The following is a 21,699-nucleotide window of genomic DNA, read 5'->3' on the forward strand; positions in this document are numbered from 1 at the left end:
CCCCTGCTTGTTTACCAGCACAGGCGGTACCTTTGAGAGCAGCAGTGTCTTTTGCTGCTCTCTTACCAGTATTTTCAAGGAATGAAGCTGTGCTCTAAACCTAAAAAACCTTGGGTTTTTGCACATCGATCAGATTGCCGTGAGGTGTTCCTTTTTATCATGAAGGTTCTGCCACTTGCAGCCAACCGAGCCCAGCTGTACAGTAAAACAGTAGTGTTCTGAGCCAGGTGAAACTGCCCAAGAGTTATTAAAATGGTTTCATTTGTGCGAGTATTTCTATTTTCTCTGACCATATGTGCTGCTAAGACATGAAATCGTATTTGCTATTTTTGGAGACTGTCATTAACTGTATAAAAACATTTGTTTCCTAATACTCCAAGCATCAAGTTCTTCCTCTGAAAAATGTGAAGGTACAGCATTAAGCAAGTAGGATGTGTGTGTAGGTGTAAACGTAAGCAATCCCCGTGTCATTAGGCAGTAGATGAAGGATTCTAAAAACCACGTGGATGTCGGTGGAGCCAACACCGCTCTACAATTTGCACGAGCTACGCCGTGCTGCTCGCTGGTGTAGGCGAAGCCTCGGAGAATTATATTGGGCCAACGTAGGAGACCAGGATAGAAACTTCGAACGTTTATTTAAAATTGCAGGTGGCATTGGGACTTGTTTCAGAACACGTTTTTCTACAGCTGGTTATTTTGGTTAGCTGAACATTTGAATGCAGATGCAGTTGCTTTTGGGTAAAGGGTTTTCCCCTTTGTGTTAAGTGCTAATTTCTGCCGTCTTTGAGGTTCTTAGATGAAAGAAATTGAGACACTATGCAGATATAAAATAAAGTGTTTTCAATCTGCCTGTGCATACTGAATTCCTATTATGGCTCTTAAGACTCAGATCTAACCTCTAAAAATGGGAGAGGTATAGCAGAAGAAACCTCTGCCTTAATTTTAACATTCTGACTGGGGTATTACAGCACAGGCATTTTTAAGTGGAACAGTTACATCCAACCATCTGAGTTCGTTTCCTTGGCAGAAGTAATTCAAAATCCGACAAGTAGGATGGAAGATTATTTTATTCAGGAAATAAATAACATGCTAAGGTAGTTAAGTATATTTAGGACAAACCAGATACAAATTTAAACATCAGAGGTCGTGTCTAGCCCTTGTGCGGTCATATTTGGCCTCTTGAAATTGGTGCTGGAGCAGCCCTGGAAAACAACTGGGCTGCAGAACAAGCTGGTTTCTTTGGCAGTCTTGGGTATTGTGTTGTGCTGTATTTTACGGCTGCGTGCTTGTATCGGTGATTCTGACACGCTTTTGCAAACAAGCATGAATGTGTGTTTTACCTATGGATGCTACCAGCTTCTTTACCTTGTCAGGGTAATACGGGAGGAATCCTTGCAATCTCAGCTTTTATTACAGACTTTTTCTGATGGAAATGAGTTAAAGCCAGAAGAAATTATTTTTATCACCACCACCCCCCACTCCCCCTGTTATTTCCATACTGGTTATAGAGAACTGATTTGGCAGTTGTGTATATATACAGACTTGGTTCTTGCACAGCTTTGAGGGGGGGAGAGGGGTGGGTTTTGGTTTGATTTTGCTTTTCATTTTTAATTTCATGAATTGGACTATCCTAACCGCTTTTTGTCTTCTGTCTGGGTTTATAGGAGGTGATGGGAAGGGAGAAGGAAATGTCAGCATTTCCTGTATCCTGTTATCTCGTGCTTTTTATGGATGCTGAATTAACTATGCTCTGAAAATTCACTAACATTTGGACTGTATTTTGACTTACTGTAATTACAGCTTATTCACTAAAGCCCAAAACTACGCAGCACTCTTCCATATGCAGTTCTCCATTCTCAGTTAAAGACTTTTGCCAAAAGTACTCTGCTCTCTTGTGTTGCCTTAGGGCTTTGTTTTCCCTGTGCCAGACTTCTGTATTGATGACATGTTGCTACATTGCAGTAATTATATGGGTTTGGGGGTTTTTTTGATCATCATAGAGACTGAAATGTGCATGTAGTATGTGAATTACCTGGCCTAAAAGTTAGGTTCTGGAGTACAAGCAGTTTAGAAATTGTAACTACAAATTTAAGAATAAAGTGCTCCCTAAGTGTAAATTATGCTGCTGTAGAATTGCATTCCTTAGGTACCGATTTCATCGCTCGTGGGGTGTCAAGTTGAATAGGCGTGGTACATATTTAAAGAGCATATTTTTGGAAGAAGGATGTGTGTTGCTTAAATGCAGTGCTTAAAAATGAAAAGCAGGGTGATATATGGACTCCTTGGGTGTACTCCATTATGAAGAACATATAGGTACATGACCTGCGATCCGTCCCCTCTGTACTTTTAAGACTGTTGGTTTCCACAAGTTTTTAAATGTGCAGTGAAGCTGGAAGTGGACATTTTACAGTAACTTTTGTCTCCAATTAAAGTCAGTTTATTTAAAAATCTTTGGGGGAGAGCTGTGGAGTTTGAAAGCTGATGATATTTTCCTATTGGGTTTTCAAATATTCTTGAATTGCTGTCATTAAAGGATTCAATTAATAGAATAGTGTAAGTGTGTGTTTTGTGGAGAAGAAAAAACCCCCAACGATGTCCTCAAGGTACTGCTGTATTTTTCTTCTGAAACATTGGTACCAAGTTTGGTGAAAGGAGTAAGAGAATGTCTTGGGGGAGAGGAGAGACGAGAAACATATCTCATGTTGACCCTCTCTTTTTTGTTTTAGCAGGTGGTTAATGTGAGCAGTTGTCAATGAATGGTTTTCAGACATGATGGCCGACCAGCCACCTCCATTAGAAGCTACGCCGATATTGAATGAAGTGCCACTTCTACCTCATATGGTTAATGGGGACAGCATACAACAGGCAAGTAAATCTGTTGCGCTTTCATACAAGTCACATAAAACCGTGCCGGTGGTGGTAGGGAGGTTGACATTCAAACATACTGTAGAAAACAGATTAAAAAATTGTTTGTTGTACAGCTTGTGTGACGGCTGAAAGAGGAGGAGGCTTGGAATAAAGCAACTATGATACTGATTTGCAAAGTTAGAAATGCATGTGGTTCTCGGCGCTGATATCATCAGTAAAATAGAAGTGAAAATACAGAGAGGAAGAAAATCATTCAACGTTAATATAGTGGAAGTGTGAAGAGATTGCAAATTAAAAGGAATGTTCTTTATATTCATGTAAGTGCTTTAAAATTAAACTACAAAATCAAAGAATAAAAAGGAAAAATATAGCATATGGATTTATTAAAGCCCTAAGGTTTTGAAAGCTCTTCTTAAAGCTCATGTAAAATAATCAGTCAAGATTAGCAAGTGGCTGCAGTGCTGTAAACCAAGAAGTCGATGGCAGGGAAATGAGAGGAAAGACCCTGGCTTCCTGATATTAAGTATCTTCATTAATAATTACAGCACACTGGTGAAACCTGAGTATATTTAGTTGAAACATTAGAATTTTATTGGGCACAACCCTTCAGAAGTACCCAGTGTGATTCGAAATACAGACAAAAGCAAAGGCAAAACAATGTGACTGAAGCACACGCTTGTGTAAGTTGTCAGTAAACTTGAAGTGAGTTTACTGTTTGGCAGTAGAAGCTGTGTGCCGTGTACCACAAATACTGAGATGTCTTCCCATCGTTTGGAGATGGATTTTCAGCACAGTCAGAAATACTACAGACACCCTGACATTTTAACACTGGATATTAATTTGAGCAGCGTCTGCCCCCTAACCTAGGGCAGCTACAAATGTGACTGGTCCTGATAGGGGAGGAGAGGTTGATTTGTTTTAAATAGCTAAATAGCTGTTTGTTGGTGATTGGACAGGGTGCTGTAGGTAATCTCATCTAGGCTCTCCTTCCCACAAAAGGTTAGACCAGGTGATCTCTCCAGGTCCCTTCCAACCTGGGCTGTTCTAGGATTTGAGGATTGATGACAAAACGTAAGTGTGAAGGCTTTATGTGCCTGGAGTTAAGTAATCATTTTGTTGAAGCAGGGGACAAAACTACCCATGGCTTTAACCCAATCAGTATATAAATTCCAGTAACTGAAATAGGGATTAAGGGGTTAATCCAGCAAGAAAAGTTGCATAAAAGTTTTCGGAGGATAGTTATCCTATGTCATAGGAAATGATTATGAAGAGGAACAGTGAAGACCTTGGCATGTTTGAATGCACAGTGGATAAACAGGGTACAACAAAATAATCATTAATTGTTGAGGGTCTGATAGACCGTAAGTGCTGAAAAGTTTTAAATGAGGTATGCTTTACTTGGTAATTGCTACAGATGGGGAAGGATTGCAGTATACTCACTTGTTAATAATAGCCTTCATTTAAAAAAAAGAAAGGCTACTCTGTTTTTTTTCCTTGGACTCTGGAGGTAAAAGTATAGTGACTGGTTTTTGAAATAAGTAAAGCTCTAAGTTAATTCTGAAGTTCTAGCATTAGCAGTGAGAAACTTTATACACTGACCAGCTGTGAGGTTATTCAGTAGCTAGTGTTTCGTGTTACACAAGGAAAAGAGATCAAGTGGATCTAATTGGAGACCATCTCCATAGATGTTTGTATAGCATGCCTTGGTGTAGATCAGTGTGTGGAATACTAGTGTGTACAGAATGACCCAGAAGAAGGTGACAATCAAAGTTGGGTCTTGGAGACATGGGGGAAGATGGCATTTGAAGGGTAGACTTTTGAAGACTGATCGTCTCCAAGACTTCTAATTTAGTTATATTGGAAATAACGAATGAGTTTGTCTAGTGAAAATCTTCACGGGACCTGGAACGTGATTTCGTGTCAATGTGCCAACATTTCTCATGCTAGCATGTCTGTACATAAACAACCATGAGGTGTTGCCATCCTTCACTTGCCCAGCAAATACACTTGCTGCTCTTGGTTGTGGCACTTTTCTCTGGAGAGGAGAAGCTTCTGACCCATGGTGTCACATCAGAAAGTTTGCTTTTAAACAGTGTATTAACTTAAAAGCCTTATTAATGCAGGTGATTTTTTTTTTTTTTTAATTATTTTGCTTCCTGTGTCGTAGAGGATAGGCTAGTTCTGGAGTATTGTACAGTGGTTTTGTTTTCAGAAATAAAACTTGTGCTGTTTGGCCAATCGCTTCACGCAGTCAGATGCAGCACCCAGTTCATCACGTTCACTGCACATCCAGTATATGTTGGAAGTTCTCTAGAAGGGTTTCTTGTTCTGAAAAAACTTCAGCAATGGAAAGTGTATGAACCAGGGGTAGCAGCAAAACAGCACTGGCCGGTGCTTTGAAATAGCTTTCAAACAGGGTTGATCCCACTGGTTCTGAAATGGTTGTGTGGGACACCTGAAGTTGCTGCCATCATGACTACTCCTAGCGCTGGTCTGTCGTCTAACTTGGCTTGGATTGACTCATTAGAAACACTCGAGCTTCCTGGAAATTTTCCTTGGTGGAAGATAGATGGAACTGCATTTGCTTCATTAATTACAGTGAGTCATTCCTCTGAGACATTGCCCCATGCATTCCTGAAATTCCAGTCTCTGAACTGCTCTGCAGCCCTGGGATTACACCACTCACTTCGGATCCTTTTCGCTGAGTTCAGTTAATCGTTTCCTGAACTGTTTGTGAGAACTTCAGTTAATCAAAACCTGTTCCGAAGATCTGACATCTTCAGAGGCTTTGAATTTCTAAAAGGATCCCTTTCCTGCCTCTGAATTTTCTTCCCCTTGAAGGTGAGACTTGCTGTGAGGTCTAATACCGGCCCATGGAGTCATGTCCCCTGCTGTCGTCCATCCCCAGCAGTTGCTGTTCGCAGCAAATCTCAATTTTCCTGGTTCTTGGTGCTCTGGCAAATCCCCAGCCCGTTATCGTCCCTTTTCTTTAAACAATGCACATCGCTTCTCTCTCTGTACTTCTAGAAATTCAGGAGAATTGAAGCCATAAATTTACTGGTATACTGAAATGACAGATCTGCTTAAGTTTCAGCATTTTAATTGTGCTAATATTATATTATAATACTAAAAAGTATTATCTGTCATCTGTCCTTCTCCTGGAACCATAATAAATATTACTGAATGGCTAGGTGGCCTTTTCAGGGGGGTTTGGTGGTTTACTTATGTCCAGAAGTAACTCATCTACCTCGAGTAAAATTGCCTCCTGTACCGTGAGCTCACTGGAGCAGTGTCTGTGTTCGTATATGCTTCTACATCCCCTGTTAAAAAATAAAAGCTAAGATTGACATAGCGTTGTGCAGAAGCTGCACAATCAGTGTTAAGCGGCGTGCAACAGTCTGTTCGTTTGCGTTTGGTTTTACACACAACAGTTTAAGCATAGGAGATGCGTGCAAACATCAGCTTCCTCCTGTGCTGGAGCTGCACGCGCAAGGGTAGAGGGAGAGGGAAGCGGGAGACGTAAGCTACGGCGTCGGTAAACATGGGTGTGTTTGTACTTACTTACGTGTTAGGTGGAGAAATGTGCTTTGGTTAATGCCAACATCAGCGACATGGCAAACTTTGGAAAAGAGTAAGTGGAATTGGTCAAAATGCAAAGGTTGAATGAGGGACCGCAAGATCTTTTTTAAAAATCTCATTCTTTTCAGTGATCTTTTTATTAAAAATGACCAATAATTGAGGTGTACTTCACAAATCTGCAGCTGATACGAAATGGGAGGAATTGCAATCTTGGGAGCCTGAAATGATTTTGATTACTAGAAAGGTAATCTAGAAAATTGCAGGTACTGTGTTTAGGTAGTCAGCTTATCAGAAGGAATGACTGGGTTTAGTAGAGATCCTTTAGAAGAAGGTCAGCCAAGGGATGGATGAAGCCTGGAAGTGGAAGTCATCAGCGTTGCACCGTTTCCAAAAAAAGGCAGGTAAAAAATCCAAAAAGGATTTATATACAGGGTAGGGCGTCTAAGTCCCAGAAAACAATCTTTCTTGGTGCTCTATTCTTTATTTCATGGGTGGAGCTCCATCACTGGGGAGCGAGCAGCACAAAATAGATGGGCTTACTCATTAACATCATGTGTAGTTCTTCTTTACCAGGAGTTAGAGCACTAGGTTATCTCTTCGGGTCCGATCCACCTGATACAATTTTCATTCCATGAATAGTAGAATGATAAAAATAGAATGAAAGAAAATTATACTCTTTTTGAGCTTTCATAGCTAATTTTACAAACATATCTCAGTGCAATTTTTACATCGACGTTTCTTGATGTCACCAGGGTAGAACTTTGCCTGGGTAACTGCATTTCTTAGATGGCCAAACCCCTCAAACACAATTAGACCTGTGCCTATGTAATACAGTAGAATCTTGCTGCAAAAATCTTGGTGTAAAGTTGTCACGGTTACAATAAAACTGAAGCACAGCTGCCAGTATTTTACAATAACACTGAAAAGTGTGCTGTGAATGGGGTAGAGCGAGGTGATGGGTTGTGTTGCCCAGCACGAGGGCGATGTTGTGGACTGCCCGAGGATCAACCCCTTGTGTGAAAGTGGATGCAGTCATCTCCAAACTGACCTGCGGAATCTCTCTGTCTGTTGTATTGCTTTAGCTACGGGATTACCTGAACATGTGAGAAAATACACCTGATCTTTTGGGAGCTGTGGAGCAGAGGTGGTGGGCATGACCTGCTTTATCACCTCCTGCCACCCCCAAAGGGCTGCATGCTTCCATTAAATTACTTGATAGCATCAGAGAATATTTTGTTGAAATACGTACCAGCATGCTTTCAGTGAAAAAACATGGCTGAGTTTTGGGCAAAGCATATTTTTTCTTTTTTTTTTTTTTTTTTCTTTTTTTTTTTTTTTTTATTTTTTGGTGTTTTCTTTTGCATGTGTGTGTGTGTAGTCCTGATTTTGCCAATTTAGCCCTGAAACTGGAATAATCTCACTGGCAAAGCTTAGAGAGCAAGGTGAATCGTAGGTAACTTATTGGTTAAATAAAAGAAGAAAAAGCAGTGTGAAAAATTTTGAGAATAAAAAGTATTTCAACTGTATCAAGGGAAGCATGTTTGGTAGTAATGAGAGAAAAACACTGATTATGCAAAACTGATGATTTTACATCAATATGTGAAGAAATTTCATTCTACCCGTCCATGTTTCTCACATTGCTTTTTTACTCTCTATGGCCACCAAAGCTGTATTGCTTTAATCTAACGTGGGTAGAAGAGATGGGGTTTTTTCCCCCCAAGGAATTTCTAAAATTAAAAAAAACCAAACCAACCTCCTCTGTGTTCTGTTTTCTACAGGTTATTCTTGTGCAGGTAAACCCAGGTGAAACATTCACAATTACAACTGAAGATGGACACATTCAGTGTATTCAAGGTAAAGGAACTGACTGAAGTACTGAATCCAAATATTTTGATTCTGTAAATATCACAGGATTACTACCAGCACTTGTTTCTGTAATGTCAAATGTGTTTTTCTACGTTCTGCAATGTAATAAATCAGATTTTTCGGTTTGTGCTTGAAGCACGAACGAGGCAGCGCTGGGAAACTGCCAAGATTCCCTGCGTCTCTGCAGACTTTGCTGCTGATTTATAGAAGGCCAGAATCTCAGCTGTTTTCGTAATGACCCTTGAATAACTGTCTTCTCAGCATCTTAGCACGTGAATTTGTATGGGATTTAGTCCACACTAATCTAAACAACTTCAGTAGGCGCTGTGTGACCTCGCTTTACTGTAAGGTAGTGGCGTTAGCAGTCTGCTGGTACAGAGGGAAGCGTCGCTCCCTCTGTGCGTGGCTGCAAACTGCTTTTTACCTTCTGGGTAAGTGACGGGACTGCAAGGCTGAGTCAGGTCAAAATATCTCCTGTAAGTCAAGTTGAATTTGTCAGTCCTTCCATTTCTGGAATAATCTTTCACCATTTCAAATGATATTATATAAAACGTGTCCATTCTGCTTTCATCAAATCCCAGACAGGAACGCTTTCGTTCAGCTTGATGTGAAAAATAATATATTCTTCTTTAAAAAAAAAAAAAAAAAAAAAGTTGCTAGTCCGGCTGTCAGCATTACTGAGGTGCCAGTGTTGTTGCTACAGACTTTTAACTCTGTCACAAAATAACAACTAAAATTTAGCTGTGCTGATTTTTGTACTATTAAAGAAGTACTGTTGGCTGTGTGAGCGTGGAGGTTGGGATAAATCTAACCTGTGGTTGTTGGAGGAGAAACGTACAGCCCGACTTGTATCCAGCAATATTACCTAAAATTCTAGATGCTCCCTGAAAGTTACTGAATCATACTTAATGTGTATTTTAATGTGAAAATGAGTTATCCATCGGTGACATGAATTGCGTGATTCTTCTTGATGGAAACTTGCTACAGTCACCTTTTAATCTTTTAAACTTGCAGTCCTGATTGTTTAAGTTTCTCTCCTCACTCACTTTTAAATTGTACAGTTTAAGCCTTGCTTGTCTAAAAGTAGTTCCATAAAGAGTTGGATGCAGTTGCTGGCGCTTCAGGCAGCAAAGTGAGCCACCGCCTTTGCAAAAGGGATGTCTCGAGTTTGTAAAAGCCTCGTTTGTTGACGAGTGGCACCTTGTTCCTTCCCAGGTCCAGCACACGTTCCTATGATGTCACCAAACGGTTCTATGCCGCCTATATTTGTGCCTCCCGGTTACGTATCTCAGGTAAATCTTTTTGATTTATTCTTCCATTTCAGTATATTTGTGGGGGTGGCTTTTAAACAATAAGGCTATTGACTATTTTATCTGGAACGGCTGCTAAATGCATTTCTTATATTTTTTTCCATTGAACTTATCAACTGTTTAACTTATTTATGGTAGGCTCTATCGCCTTCTGTTCCCTTAGTACAATTTGATCTAGTTTTCAGGATTTTTTTTTTTTAATAATACTCTTAGGCAGTGAAAGAATATCTGTAGTGAGATAGCAGGTGGCTCTGAAATATCTGGTGAGCTCCACTACAGGATCCGCATCTTGATTTTCCTTCGGTCCTGTTTTCAAGGTGAAAGTGGGTGCCTGGGTCATACCAGCCATGGCGGCTGACAGCAGCCTGCTAAGTGTCAGAGGACTGACGAGCTCAGCCCTGCTAGAAACAGTCTGATGGGAACGTAGCTGGGGGCAGTGGCAGAATTGAACTTGTCTCACGCTTACGCTGGATATGAGCCTCCCGTTCCTTGCGTTGAGGTTATGTGGGTCATACACCAGCATCGTTCTCGCTTTCGTCTCTTAGCCTTTTTTTTTTTTTTCCCCCCTAGATTGCATAAGATGTTTCTCTTTCATGTCTTTTCTTAATTCAGATTTTTTCTATTCTAATATTCCCAAAGTTTCCAATGCCCTTTCTTTACCCGCTCTGATCTCCGTAATGTTCAGCGAAACGCTCCACTGTGGCAGCAGAAGCGTGCAGAGGAGTGTTAACGCTAGTGACGCGTGCCTGTGAAATGAGCGGGCTTCTCGGCTTCTCCCCCAGCTTCACTTTTCCAGTCTCACTGATTTTTCCACTCCTCTGCCTTGTTAAGTCACAACCGATCGGACCTGCGAGTGGTATTTGAACTGTTATCAGAGATATTTGAAGTAGCCTGTTTGATTTACATTTAATGCATTTTAAAGGGAAATAATTAAAAGCCAGTGTTGAAATGGGGTAGACTAGGTTTCTCATTTTCTAGTGACATTCAGAATCAGGAGTTTTCTGAGCAGGCTTGCAAACCTTGCAGCTATCTTCCCGAGTTCCTCGGGCAGTTGTCTTTTTGCATACAGCTGCCTCTGCAGTTTGTGCTTCTGCTATGATAAGTAGGTGCTTTCATGCAGACCCTGAAGAAAGATCCCCCAGATAATTTATGCATCAATATGAAATTGAGTCTTCAGTGCAAACAGTATGCAAAGCACTGGCAAACGCTGAGGTGTGCAAACTGAAAAACACATTTGTTCTGTATTTGCTCTCACATGAAGCTGGGAGGTGAGGTTTGGTTCTTTTGCCTTGGTCACGATGACAGGGATAGACCAGTTTGAAACCAACTTTAAATTGAGCTTGAGTTACTTGCACTGTTCTTGTCAGCAGATGAGACCTTAACTTTCTGTTCCCAAAACCGTCTGGCTGAGCGCGGAGATAAGATCTGTTGGTTTCTGCCTAAGTGGAATGAAGCGATTCAGTCACAGATATTGGGGACGTAGCAACTTCAGACTGTAAAATCATGTAAAAATCCTATGCTATTAATGTATCCCTTCTGCCCTGTGTTCTTGGTTAATATAGGCATAAAACAGAGTTAACTCAGCCATCAAAATGTGCTGTGAGTTTTGACTTGTATCTGTTGTAGCGTGTTACAATATTACACAATGTAATGCAGTTCAAGTGGGGCATTTGGTTCCGTCGATGAACCAAAAAGCCTCCCACGTTGTTTCTAGAACAAAGTGTATTCGGTGTAAGCTTAGTCTTAAGTGGCTTCTCCTTGTAATTTTTTTTTTTTTTCTTTTATTTAAAGTCTGTTAAGAATTGCTAATAATAAGCTGACTCTGAGGTCATCTCGCAGCTGAGCTTTGTCGTAGCGGTTTGTGAGTGGACAGATCCTATTGCCCTTCAGAAGAATAATTTCTCATTAGTTTGCTTTATCTCTTGCTGAAGAGCTTTTCAAAATGTACTTTTGGCGTACGCAGTATTTCAACATCCGTAATGCCTTCTTGGCCAACTAGGAAGAGCTACAGTGATTTCTTACAGCCAAACTAAACATGCTTTAAGAGAGGATCTTGAAGGAAGTAACAGGATAAAACACAGCCTGTTCTTGTGTAAGTGCTTTCTTTAAATGCCTGAAAATATAAACTGTGTATTTTTAGTAACAGAGGGCTGCATAAATAAGTTGAAATCTTCTAAGAGCGGGTTTTATTTCGTATGATTTACTTGTTTGACGGATTGCATTAAAAACATTTATTATTTTTTTTTGCATCTCAATTTTGCATGCCAGCCTGCAGCTGGAACACGCCCCCCCACTTGCATCCACGGATAATATTTTCTGCTGTCCACATGTTCCATCTCTGTTAATGCTAAAGGCACTGCTTAACAGCATTTGCAATCTGCATTTTTAAATGCAACTCGAAGGAGATGACTGATGTAGAAGGAAGGAAGCGCAAAGCTGCAGACTAATTTTAAACCAGTCTAAGAAAAATGCCTGCTTTTCCTACTGAGACCTGATTAATTCTGAGGTGTCAGTTTGCCTTTAATATTGAACATTTTTCTATCATTGATTTTTTTTTTTTTCCTAATTACATTGCTCATACCTGTTTAATTTTTTGTGTGAGGGCAAAAAGAATTGATTTGTTGTCTGCACTTAAATAGGATTTAATGCAATCCAGTTTGCTTTTGAGTCAGACTTCATGCTAGATATAGCCTGAATTCTATGTCAGTGGACTTCTGTATCACGGCAGAAGAAACAAACTGGATTATGACCGGGTGATTTCTCTGGTGGTCAACTCGGAAGCCTTTGACCCTGTCAGAACTGTAGGTGCTGAAAACTTAATCCCTCAGATAAGCAAAACGGACTGTAACCAGAGAGGGACCACGAAGCAGTGTCCATCTCCTCTGCCTGTGCTGTGAACCCTCCCTGGCGAAAGGACCCTGCGAAGCTCAGCCTCTGGTTTTCTGCTCCCGGTGTCTTAAACAGGAGGCGAACTGGGCACCTCAGCGTCGTCCTTGCTTAATGCATCTTTTTGTGACTCCTGCTCTGGTGTTATTTCTTGACCTTCCCTTCCAAAGCTTGCATTCTGTCCAGCCTCTTTCAGTTTTAAGATTTAGAGAAGCGTTACTGTATAAAACCTTAATGTATTTTAAATTTACTGTATGAATAGCAATACGCCGCGATACTAACGTGTTTCACGTTGGCAGAATTAAACTCCAGAAGGAGCCTACATGTTGCCAGTTCAGGACACAAGCTTAAAAGTGTGCGTGCGCACACATATGCGTGCACTGTCTTAGCACCATTTTATCCTGGAGTTCAGATGCACAGGCAGGTTCCTTGTCTGAATTCCCTTAGCCTGTGGCAAACATGAAATGTTTTGACATTTGACTTGGGTTGGATCGTAGTACCAGACAGCAGAGCTGACTTGTAATGCTTTGTACTTGCCACGGGCTAGGAACGTGTGCGCAGACATGCACCACAAATCAGATGACAGGCAGGGACTTGTACGCAGGATAGTGCTGACGGCCGGGATGTGGTCTAAAGCAGTTCTTCTAACTGTAATTACCAGCAGACTGGGAATTATACCCCGATCAATTCACGTGACTTGTTTAAAAGAATATATACATTATGCATAAACAATAGATTGCTTAACACTTTGGGGGGGGGGCCTCAGTTTCTTAAACCTCCACAGTTTCTTCCAGTAACATATGCTGGGTTTCCACTGGGATTCATTTCTGTGTGCACGTCCATGACTGTCAGATTGCGGGTGTAAATTTAGGCACAGAGATTATTAAACGTACAATATTTACAAGATTGGTTTTTTACTGACGTTTCATTTCTTATGTTGCCTGGCAGGTGGTGGAAGAAAATGGAGTTCGTAAAGTGGTGGTATTGCCACACTCGGCTGAATTCCATCCTTCCATGCATCCTCCTCCTCCTCCTCCTCCCCATGTGCCACATTACATGCATCATCACCATGCTTTGCTTCCCCACCCTCCTCACCCCGTCTACCCCCCGGTTCCTGGGACAGGAGAGCTACCACCACAGTTCATTCACCAGCATCCACCACCACACGTTTTTCAAGAACAAGGTGAGAGCACAGGTGATGGTTAAATACACGAGAAAGCCTTTCGCTCGGTCCGTCTCGATCGAGACAGCCAAGTTGTGTCAATAGCTCTTTGACACATTTGTGATGATCTTTTTTCTTTTTTTTTTTTTTTTTTTTGGTGCTAGTTATGAGACTCCCTGAGCCCTATGTGTGTTTATGGGGTATCTTAAAATAGACTTGCCTGTAAGGTACCATGGAGCCTGCTCTGCATGTGCAAAGTATGATCGTGTAAAGTTTAAATCTTCTGTTCTTCTGTTTTTAAGGATTTAATGCAAAAGCAGTAACTTCATGTTACTGTGTGCGTTTTTCATGGATCCTTACTTTTGTTGCTGTAAATGCCACGATTGCTTCTACCTTCCTCCAAAATTGTGCACTCCGAAACTGCTGTGTTTTCTCACAGCCTTGGCATGAAGTTTTTTTGAAAATGCATTTAATTTGATGCATGAATGTACTTTTTTCTGGGTAGGCAGAGTCCAAATACAACTGGAAAGAAAATAAAAATAGCATACATAAACCAAAAACCATTGTAATCCGTGTTGGAGGGTGAAGTGCAGGTTCACTCTATATTTAAAAACTGAATGAAGCCATACTGCGGTGAGGGACCGAGATCACTGCTGAATTAAGCCAGGCTGTAAGCTTTATTGTATAAACAAGCGTTTAACACAGAAAGAAATTGGATTGTGTAAGACCATTCTCTCTCTCTCTCTCTCTCAAGCTTAAATTGCTAATTAAGCTATTTTGGCTCATGTCTAGGGTAAAATACTCAGTAGCACCCAAGCTATGCTGTAAAAAGTTAGTTTGCGTCCTAAATTTGCTTACACTTCTTTGAAAATGTGACTGTATGGCTAAATCGGGGAAGGCACGCAACTGTAAGGCATAGTCTTGAGCGGCTAACAACAAAGAAAGGCCTGAAGAATTACATTAAAAACAAAAATACAAACCCTAAACTCAGCAAGTGATCGGAAGTAACGTTTAAGGAAAAAAAAAAAAATCAACCATTTGGATATGGGTTAAATAGGAAAAATGGGAGATTTGCTTGCAGATGGTTTATGTTTCTTCCTGTAGCATTTAACTAACGTTGACAACATTTCAAAACAAGAATTAAACCTCCAGGCGCATTCTTCTCCTGATCTTTGTGCTCGTACAGCGATTTGAGCCCAATCCATAAACTCTTTCTCAGGTGAGGTTCCTGCAGCCTCGCGAGGCTCTGCCGGTCGGCAGTGCAATACCTGTGGGTTTCGTGTGTGCTGCTCTGCTGCCCAGAGGCACCGCGGACCCACCGTGAAGCCCCTCGGGACTTCACAGATCCACCAAGCCGAAGTGCTGGGAGCCACGCAGCTCCGTGCATCTGCAGGCTGGCAGAGCAGGCACAGTGACGTTCCAGGGGTCTGCGAGTTCTGGTTTTACTGTAGTTACTCTTCTAACTTACAGAGCCTTTCTCAGATGGCAAATAAATTGTACTGAATAATGAAATAAACTCTTTTCTTTGTAGAACCTCGTTCTCATGGGAGGACAAACTTCATTCAGCGAGATGAAAGGAGTCTCAAAATGCAAGAACACCTGAAGAAAAGACTAAAAGACAGACAAGCTAGCGGTCATACTAACAATAAACTTAACAGTCCTCCATCTTCGCCACATAAAGTTGTTAATTCTTCCAGTGCAACAATTCAGAACGGAAATGGAAAGGGACAGCCAGGGGCAGGAGGACCACTAAAGCAGAAGCAGATAGGAAAAACAAAGGGCAGTCCAGACACGGAGATGGGAGGTAGGTCGCATTGGAAGGGTAAAAAAAAAAAAACAAACTAGATTCTTTTGTCACAGCAAAACAGTTTCTGAAAAAAGTGAATTTGTAAATTTCTGTGGCTGTTCAGGGTTAGAGAAAGCCTGGAATACTTTTCATTACGTTTGGGTTTTGTTTTTTTTTTCTCTAGAAATAGTAGTAATGTCAAGTTTATTCATTTGAGATTTATCAAACCAGATCTTCAGGAAGATTTAATTTTAAACCCTTTTGTTTACTTCTCTGCCTTTTCTGACCCAGGACTGGTCAATATTGCAAGTGAGGATGACCTGTGGGTACGTCCATAAAAGACTTCTGGTGTCTCTTTGGGGTGCTTTTCAGATAACTAGGAGTTACTGAAAGCGTCAAGAAATAGGAAGGTTTGAGCAACTGTCTGTACAGGTTGCTGTCTGTAACTTCAGTTCGGTGCATTATTTTGCTCAAAGGAATGAGGTTTTTAATAGCTAATGGCTATTTACTCACGTCCTGAAATACATGTACAGTACCTTTGTCTTTCCTGAGGATTTGAAACGATGTCGCTGAAATGCAGGCAGCTTCTTGCCATGATTCCTCAAGTGATTTGTGCATCTTCTGGTGTTCTGTGTGTGTCTTAAATTAAGTGGTCTTGTCAGACTGCAAGGTCTAGTCCTCATCGTTGTCACTGTTGTATTTAACTCTTCAGTTACTGAAATAAAAAAGAAATATGACTTGGTATTCTTGGGAAGTAAGCAGAGGTGGAAACTTCTTTCAGGGGTGAAAAATATACTTGATTAAAGATTTGTCTTAATACAGATCGATGGGAGGGGGGGGAAAAAAGGTTTTATTTGCAGGCAGAATAATATCCTGAATTATTCGACATGGAAAATTACAGATACAACCCCTTTGGTACTTGTAGGTATTCTTGGTGTGCAGTTTTGATCAGGCTTTTTCCAAATTACGCCTAGACCAAGTGTTTTGCAATAGAAATTCAAGGAAAGCGCATACAATGGAGAGATAAGATCTTATTGTCATTTTTTTAACACCTTTCATTTTTGGAGGAATGTTTCTGTGTTGTCAAAGAAAACCCGTTTATGCTCAGATTAGGAAAATATACCCTTTGTGCAGGATGTACTAAAGGGGTTTTTGTAACACTGTTAGTTTTGGATAGTTCATGTCTCTACCCCTCGTGCAGCCAAAACAAACAGGGGAAATGAACTTTGCACAATAAGTACTATTGTTAAACTCTTAATGAGGCGAACTCCATCTTGTGGTGGCATTTTTGTAACAGACTGGTTTGCTCTTGGGGCTTTCAGTAATCTGGTTTGTATTTGAAATTTCAGAATCTGACACGGAATCCAAGAAATGTGATACTCACTTGAGCATTGGCAAGCCAGTCGTAAGTATTATCCTTAAAATACCATTATTTTTCTGTGCATATACATTCTATAAAATAACGTGTGTCCTATTGATCTCTTCTTCTATTTTCTTAATGGTTTGGTTTTTTAATAGAGAAAATGTGGTTTAGTTGTCAGAGTTTATAGCTGGGAAGGGGCAACCATGCTATGGAAACCCACTATTTCTCAACTTTCTGAACGAGTCTGACTCAGTTTCCCAGTCTGTAAGCCAAGACTATATCCACTGCTGAAGTTGTCTGGTGTATGCGAGGGCTTTAGGACCTTGCAGACCAAGGGCCTGTTAAACTAATGGAAGTCTGTCCACTCTTGGAACCATCCTTCGTTCGGCATAGAGAATATTGGGAATAGAATTTACAAAACCAAATCTTCTTTTTATGTTATGTTCAGAAATTGGAGCAAATATTTGAGTATCTACACACTTATTTAGGAAGTTGGAGTCTGGTGACGTTAATTTAAATGTCTAAAGGCTAAAACTGCGCTGAGATTTTTCATCTCGAGCATACTTAATGAAACTCTTCTTTGCATTATCTATACAGTCAGCACGGGTGGTGTGGTTTTGCTCCAGCGTTCTAGCTATTCTATGTTACGGTGGTAGTTTTTTCAGTGCTGCTTCTGACATCTGTACTTAATGCTACCGGAAGGCTGTGGTGACTTTGTCATAGAAAATTTGGAGTATGGGAATCAAGCAGCAAAAAACTTAGACTGAAAATTTTAGTCATGAGCACGTAAAATCAAGAGCCTCTTGCTAATCCTTTAGCTTAGTGGTTAAATATTAAGATTATGTGAGGGAGTTGGAATAGACTTAGGAAGTTAGGCTGTCTGACTGTGCCTAAATATCGATCTGGTGTCAGTGTTCAAGACTCCAAACCTGAAAATTTGCTCCAAATGAGTGATGCAAACAGTGCAGGTGAAAGAGAAGTTTTCTCTTTGTATGCTGAGACGATGTAGTGTGTCTGTATGTGTGTTTCGTGTCTGAAGGGAAATCCTTTAATATGGTATTTCTGAAATGAAAAGAGGAAATAATTTAAATTCAAATAATGACTCAATACTTCCACTACAAAGGTAGAGAATTCCTCCAGCGAGGAGCTTCATAGGCAAACTAGCGACGCCATGTTATTGACTAATCTACCTTTTATTACAGAAAGCAAACTTACTTGCATTATTTATGCTTTTAATAGGTTTCTGATATACAAGCAAGATCAGCCGTTCTGTCCTGGAATCTCCCAGTTAGTTCACAGAATGGAGAGAGCCATAGTCATAGTCCAGCAGCATTTACATTTGAAGTAGCAATATCCAACAGTGGTAAAAATGGAAAATTTAAATCTGTCTATGTGTAAGTTTAGTTTCTTCCTTTAAGCACAATACCGATGTTTAAAAACAGTAACCGATCGGCAATCTCTCTATCAGGAGCTGTTTGTTGACTTGCAGACCTACCTACTTCACGTGAAATAAATTTTAAGTAATATCGCTAAGAGTTACATGGACAATGGGAAACATGAAAATTAAATGTGCGCTACATGGTTTTGCTTTTCAATAAGCTTTTATCCTTTAAAGCATAAGGAAGAGCTGTAACTTTTCTTTTTTCCTTTTCACAGTGGGGAAGAATTAACAATCACCCTTCCTGATCTCAGACCAGCAACTGATTATCATGCCAGGTATGTTGCTGGGAATGAAATCCTTACTGCTTTTGTTGATATGTTAATTACAGAATTATTCTGGCTTCGTGCAAAAGGCGTGATCACAAGCAACGAGGCGTACTCTGCAAAAATATCATAGCTATGGACGCTACTGTTGCTATCTAAATTCCCACTTGAATTTCATCAAAGTGTCACCTCCATTTTCTTCCCTACTATCTTCTCTGTCTCTTCATGTTTCTCAAATACAAACTTCTAAGTTACCCTCCGTTGGTATTTTTTTAGAACAACATGATTGAGCTCAGTGAAAGGGATTGTTGTAGGCTGAAGGCAGCGGTAAATAAAGCAGTTTGGCCTTGAACATGGATTTGCAAGTCTGACTTGTCAGCTCAATTTGTAAAGTTGCTTCTCTAAACTGCAAGCTTCTGTAGCAGTGCAAGGAGGGAAGTGGAAACTGGTTGAAACGGGGAGAAGTTAGACGCTGTGTACAAGGGAACAAGACATGACATTCAAGAATTGCCCCACAGAGTAAATAAGCTTTACTGGAAAAGGTGTTTAACTGGTCAGGAAAAAGACAAGCTGGTTAAACAAGCCAGGAGAACGCTGTGATCTGGTAGCAGAAGAGCGAGCCTTGATGCTGGGGCACAGGAGGAGTCAAGTTTTAAGACGTACTGAAGCAAACGCCTATTCTTAAACCGCGGAAGAGTTCTCTGTGTGTGTTAAATACTCAGCACAGCTCCACCCGCACAGTGTAGCCTGGGGTGTGGTTGGTTCGTGGTGCTGCTTTCTGTACAGGCCAATTTTCTTTTACCTACAATTCATTTGCTAATTAAGAAGATGGACAGTATTTCTGAAAAACTAGTCAAGTCATTGCTCCTCAAAAACAAGCATAAATGAGCATGACTGGTTTAGACATTCTGTCCCGTTTGAATAATTACACTGATAAACGTGCCTTTATTGCCTGGACAGCTGATTTAGCCCATTTTAGTATCCGTGCTCTCGCACAAGTAAGCGTTGCCTCTATTTGAACCTCGAGGTCTTTTTAGCAAAAGGTTAATTCCAAGTCAGGTATTCTGTTACCGTTTGGTAACACTTGCTGTAGTTTTCATCATGCCTCCCACGTGTGTTTCATCACTAAAATACCTCCACGGTGATAGATCGTCATTGTAAAGTAAATGAGGGATGTCAGATGGAGTCTTCAAGACCTGTAAGTGTGCCTACGGGATCTCCTTTCACTCCTCTCTCAGCGTGGCACTGTCTCCTGGAACACGGAAGGGACAGTAGTGTTTCCTATGGGGTGAGCATCAGGTACTGACTAGAACCTGGGGTGCCATCGTAAACTCACGTTTTGTTATTTATTTATTTCGTCGCTTTGTTATTTATTTATTTCGTCGCTTTGTTATTTCTGCCCAAACAAAAAGGCGTGAAATTGTTGTCTTTTAGAATCAGTGATCTGAAAGAAGAGTGACTGGGCACTTGTGAGCAGGCTGGTCTCGTTGCTGTAACCACTGCTTGTGATTAAACTCGTTTCTAAAGCTGACAGCTCCTTCCTTAACTTTTCAGGTGCTAATGCAATAGCAACGTAATTAATTGTCCTCTGTTCAGAGTTTCAGCAACCAGCAGTTCCATAAAAGAATCCATTTCGGAATTGGTGAGTTTCACCACAGAAAGTTGTGAGCCGGACTGTCCAGCTGCACCGAAGCTAATTAACAGAACCAAAAACAGCCTGAGTCTGCAGTGGAAGGTAAGCAGGCTGATGTATTCACCTGTGCTGTGTTTAAATTAGCTTTGTCAATAATTTACTGTGTACCTTAGGTGTTGGCTTTCAAGTTGCTCAGTTAAGTCTGGTAACTGAAATCACGATTGTTTCTTCCGCTTTCTTTCACCGCTTACGTTTCTTGCATATGGCTGTGGTCTGCTAGAGCTGGTAGCAGGTCCCTCTGGGTGGGAACTATTCAGTAGGAGAGTTCTCTTCTGAACTGGCAGCTAGGAAAGGATAGAGCATTTATATTTTCACTTGGGGTTCCTGGATGATAAATAGATATAACTTAATGTTATCGTTCAGAGGTCTCCTCCTAACCAACTCACGATGAATTTCTTCGGCTAGTTTGTAGATCTAACTTCTTGAATCTGACTTTCGAATATATTCGGTATCTCTGAAGGCTTGTTGGTAACCGTGTTTTCTTGTCTCTTCATGTTTTTCTTATGACTACGCTTATGCCTAGCAAACGGTTTATAGCTAAATGACTTTATTTGTGTAATCTGGACTCGGAAAGTAACGGTTGTTCCCAATTTGTATGGCATAACAAACACAAATGTTGCTGGTCTGAATGCTTAACATTGCTCAGACAAGTTGGTGAGCACCCAGTGCAAGGAGACACGGAAAAAAGCTGTAAGAATCTTACTGGCATTATTCACAAAATAAAACTTAGTCATAAGTTCAGATTCTAAGCTATCAGATTTAACAGAAGTAGTATAGCAGCCTGGAGAGCCATTGGGAATGGGGAATTAAACGAGTTAAAATAGCTGCTAGTTTTCACCCTTTCTACCTTGCTTCACTGAATGCGAGCATCTGTGCCCGCGGTAGAGTTTCAGATTCTCACAGTGTGTTTGTGGAAGAGGAGAGCTGTTCTGTGTGCCTGCTGTGGAATTCTCTCAGCTCTACGCTAAATATTTTGGTTTAAAAGGCAGTTGGAATTTATTATATGCAATTGTTAAAATGGTTTTTTAATATGCAAAAATACTTACGAAAAGTACAACCATTTGATTTTAACTTTTCTCATTGTTTCTTTATTTTCAGTCCTCAAATGACAATGGTTCCAAAATAACTAATTTTCTTTTAGAATGGGATGAGGTAAGACCTTTTCTAGCACAAAAAAAAAAAAATCACCATGACATCTGTAGACCAATTATACTTAAAAATACTTTTTGCTTAGGTACATCAGCTATTTTCAGTGCAACTGTCCAGACAGTTTTAAAGGGACAAGCCAGTTAAAGAGTTTTGACTCAAATGACTGGAGTTGCAGCAATTCAAGTAGACGATCCTCTCGGAGCCTCCGAGAGGACAGTGCAAAACTCCCTCATTTGGTTCTTGTCGTTCAAAGCACCGTTAATTCCTACCCTCTCTTCAAATGGGTGAGCATTTGGCTTGTGTCTTTGGTAGCTGTCACAAATATCACTCAGC

General features: G+C 40.6%; 1 protein-coding gene across 1 annotated transcript in view; it reads left to right on the forward strand.

Moving 5' to 3' along the window:
- LOC104135970 (fibronectin type-III domain-containing protein 3a-like) overlaps positions 1 to 21,699 on the forward strand; it is a 46,172-nt gene that overhangs the window by 12,332 nt on the left and 12,141 nt on the right. The window contains 10 exon segments of the mRNA XM_009649673.2: positions 2,727 to 2,865; positions 8,226 to 8,301; positions 9,529 to 9,605; positions 13,458 to 13,692; positions 15,203 to 15,475; positions 16,807 to 16,862; positions 18,060 to 18,214; positions 18,477 to 18,536; positions 20,121 to 20,259; positions 21,316 to 21,369. Coding sequence (XP_009647968.1) covers positions 2,770 to 2,865; positions 8,226 to 8,301; positions 9,529 to 9,605; positions 13,458 to 13,692; positions 15,203 to 15,475; positions 16,807 to 16,862; positions 18,060 to 18,214; positions 18,477 to 18,536; positions 20,121 to 20,259; positions 21,316 to 21,369 — 1,221 coding nt within the window. The 5' untranslated portion in view covers positions 2,727 to 2,769.

Source organism: Egretta garzetta, unplaced genomic scaffold (assembly GCF_000687185.1).
Source record: "Egretta garzetta isolate BGI_Z169 unplaced genomic scaffold, ASM68718v1 scaffold402, whole genome shotgun sequence".
In the NCBI taxonomy this organism is placed as follows: Eukaryota; Metazoa; Chordata; class Aves; order Pelecaniformes; family Ardeidae; genus Egretta; species Egretta garzetta.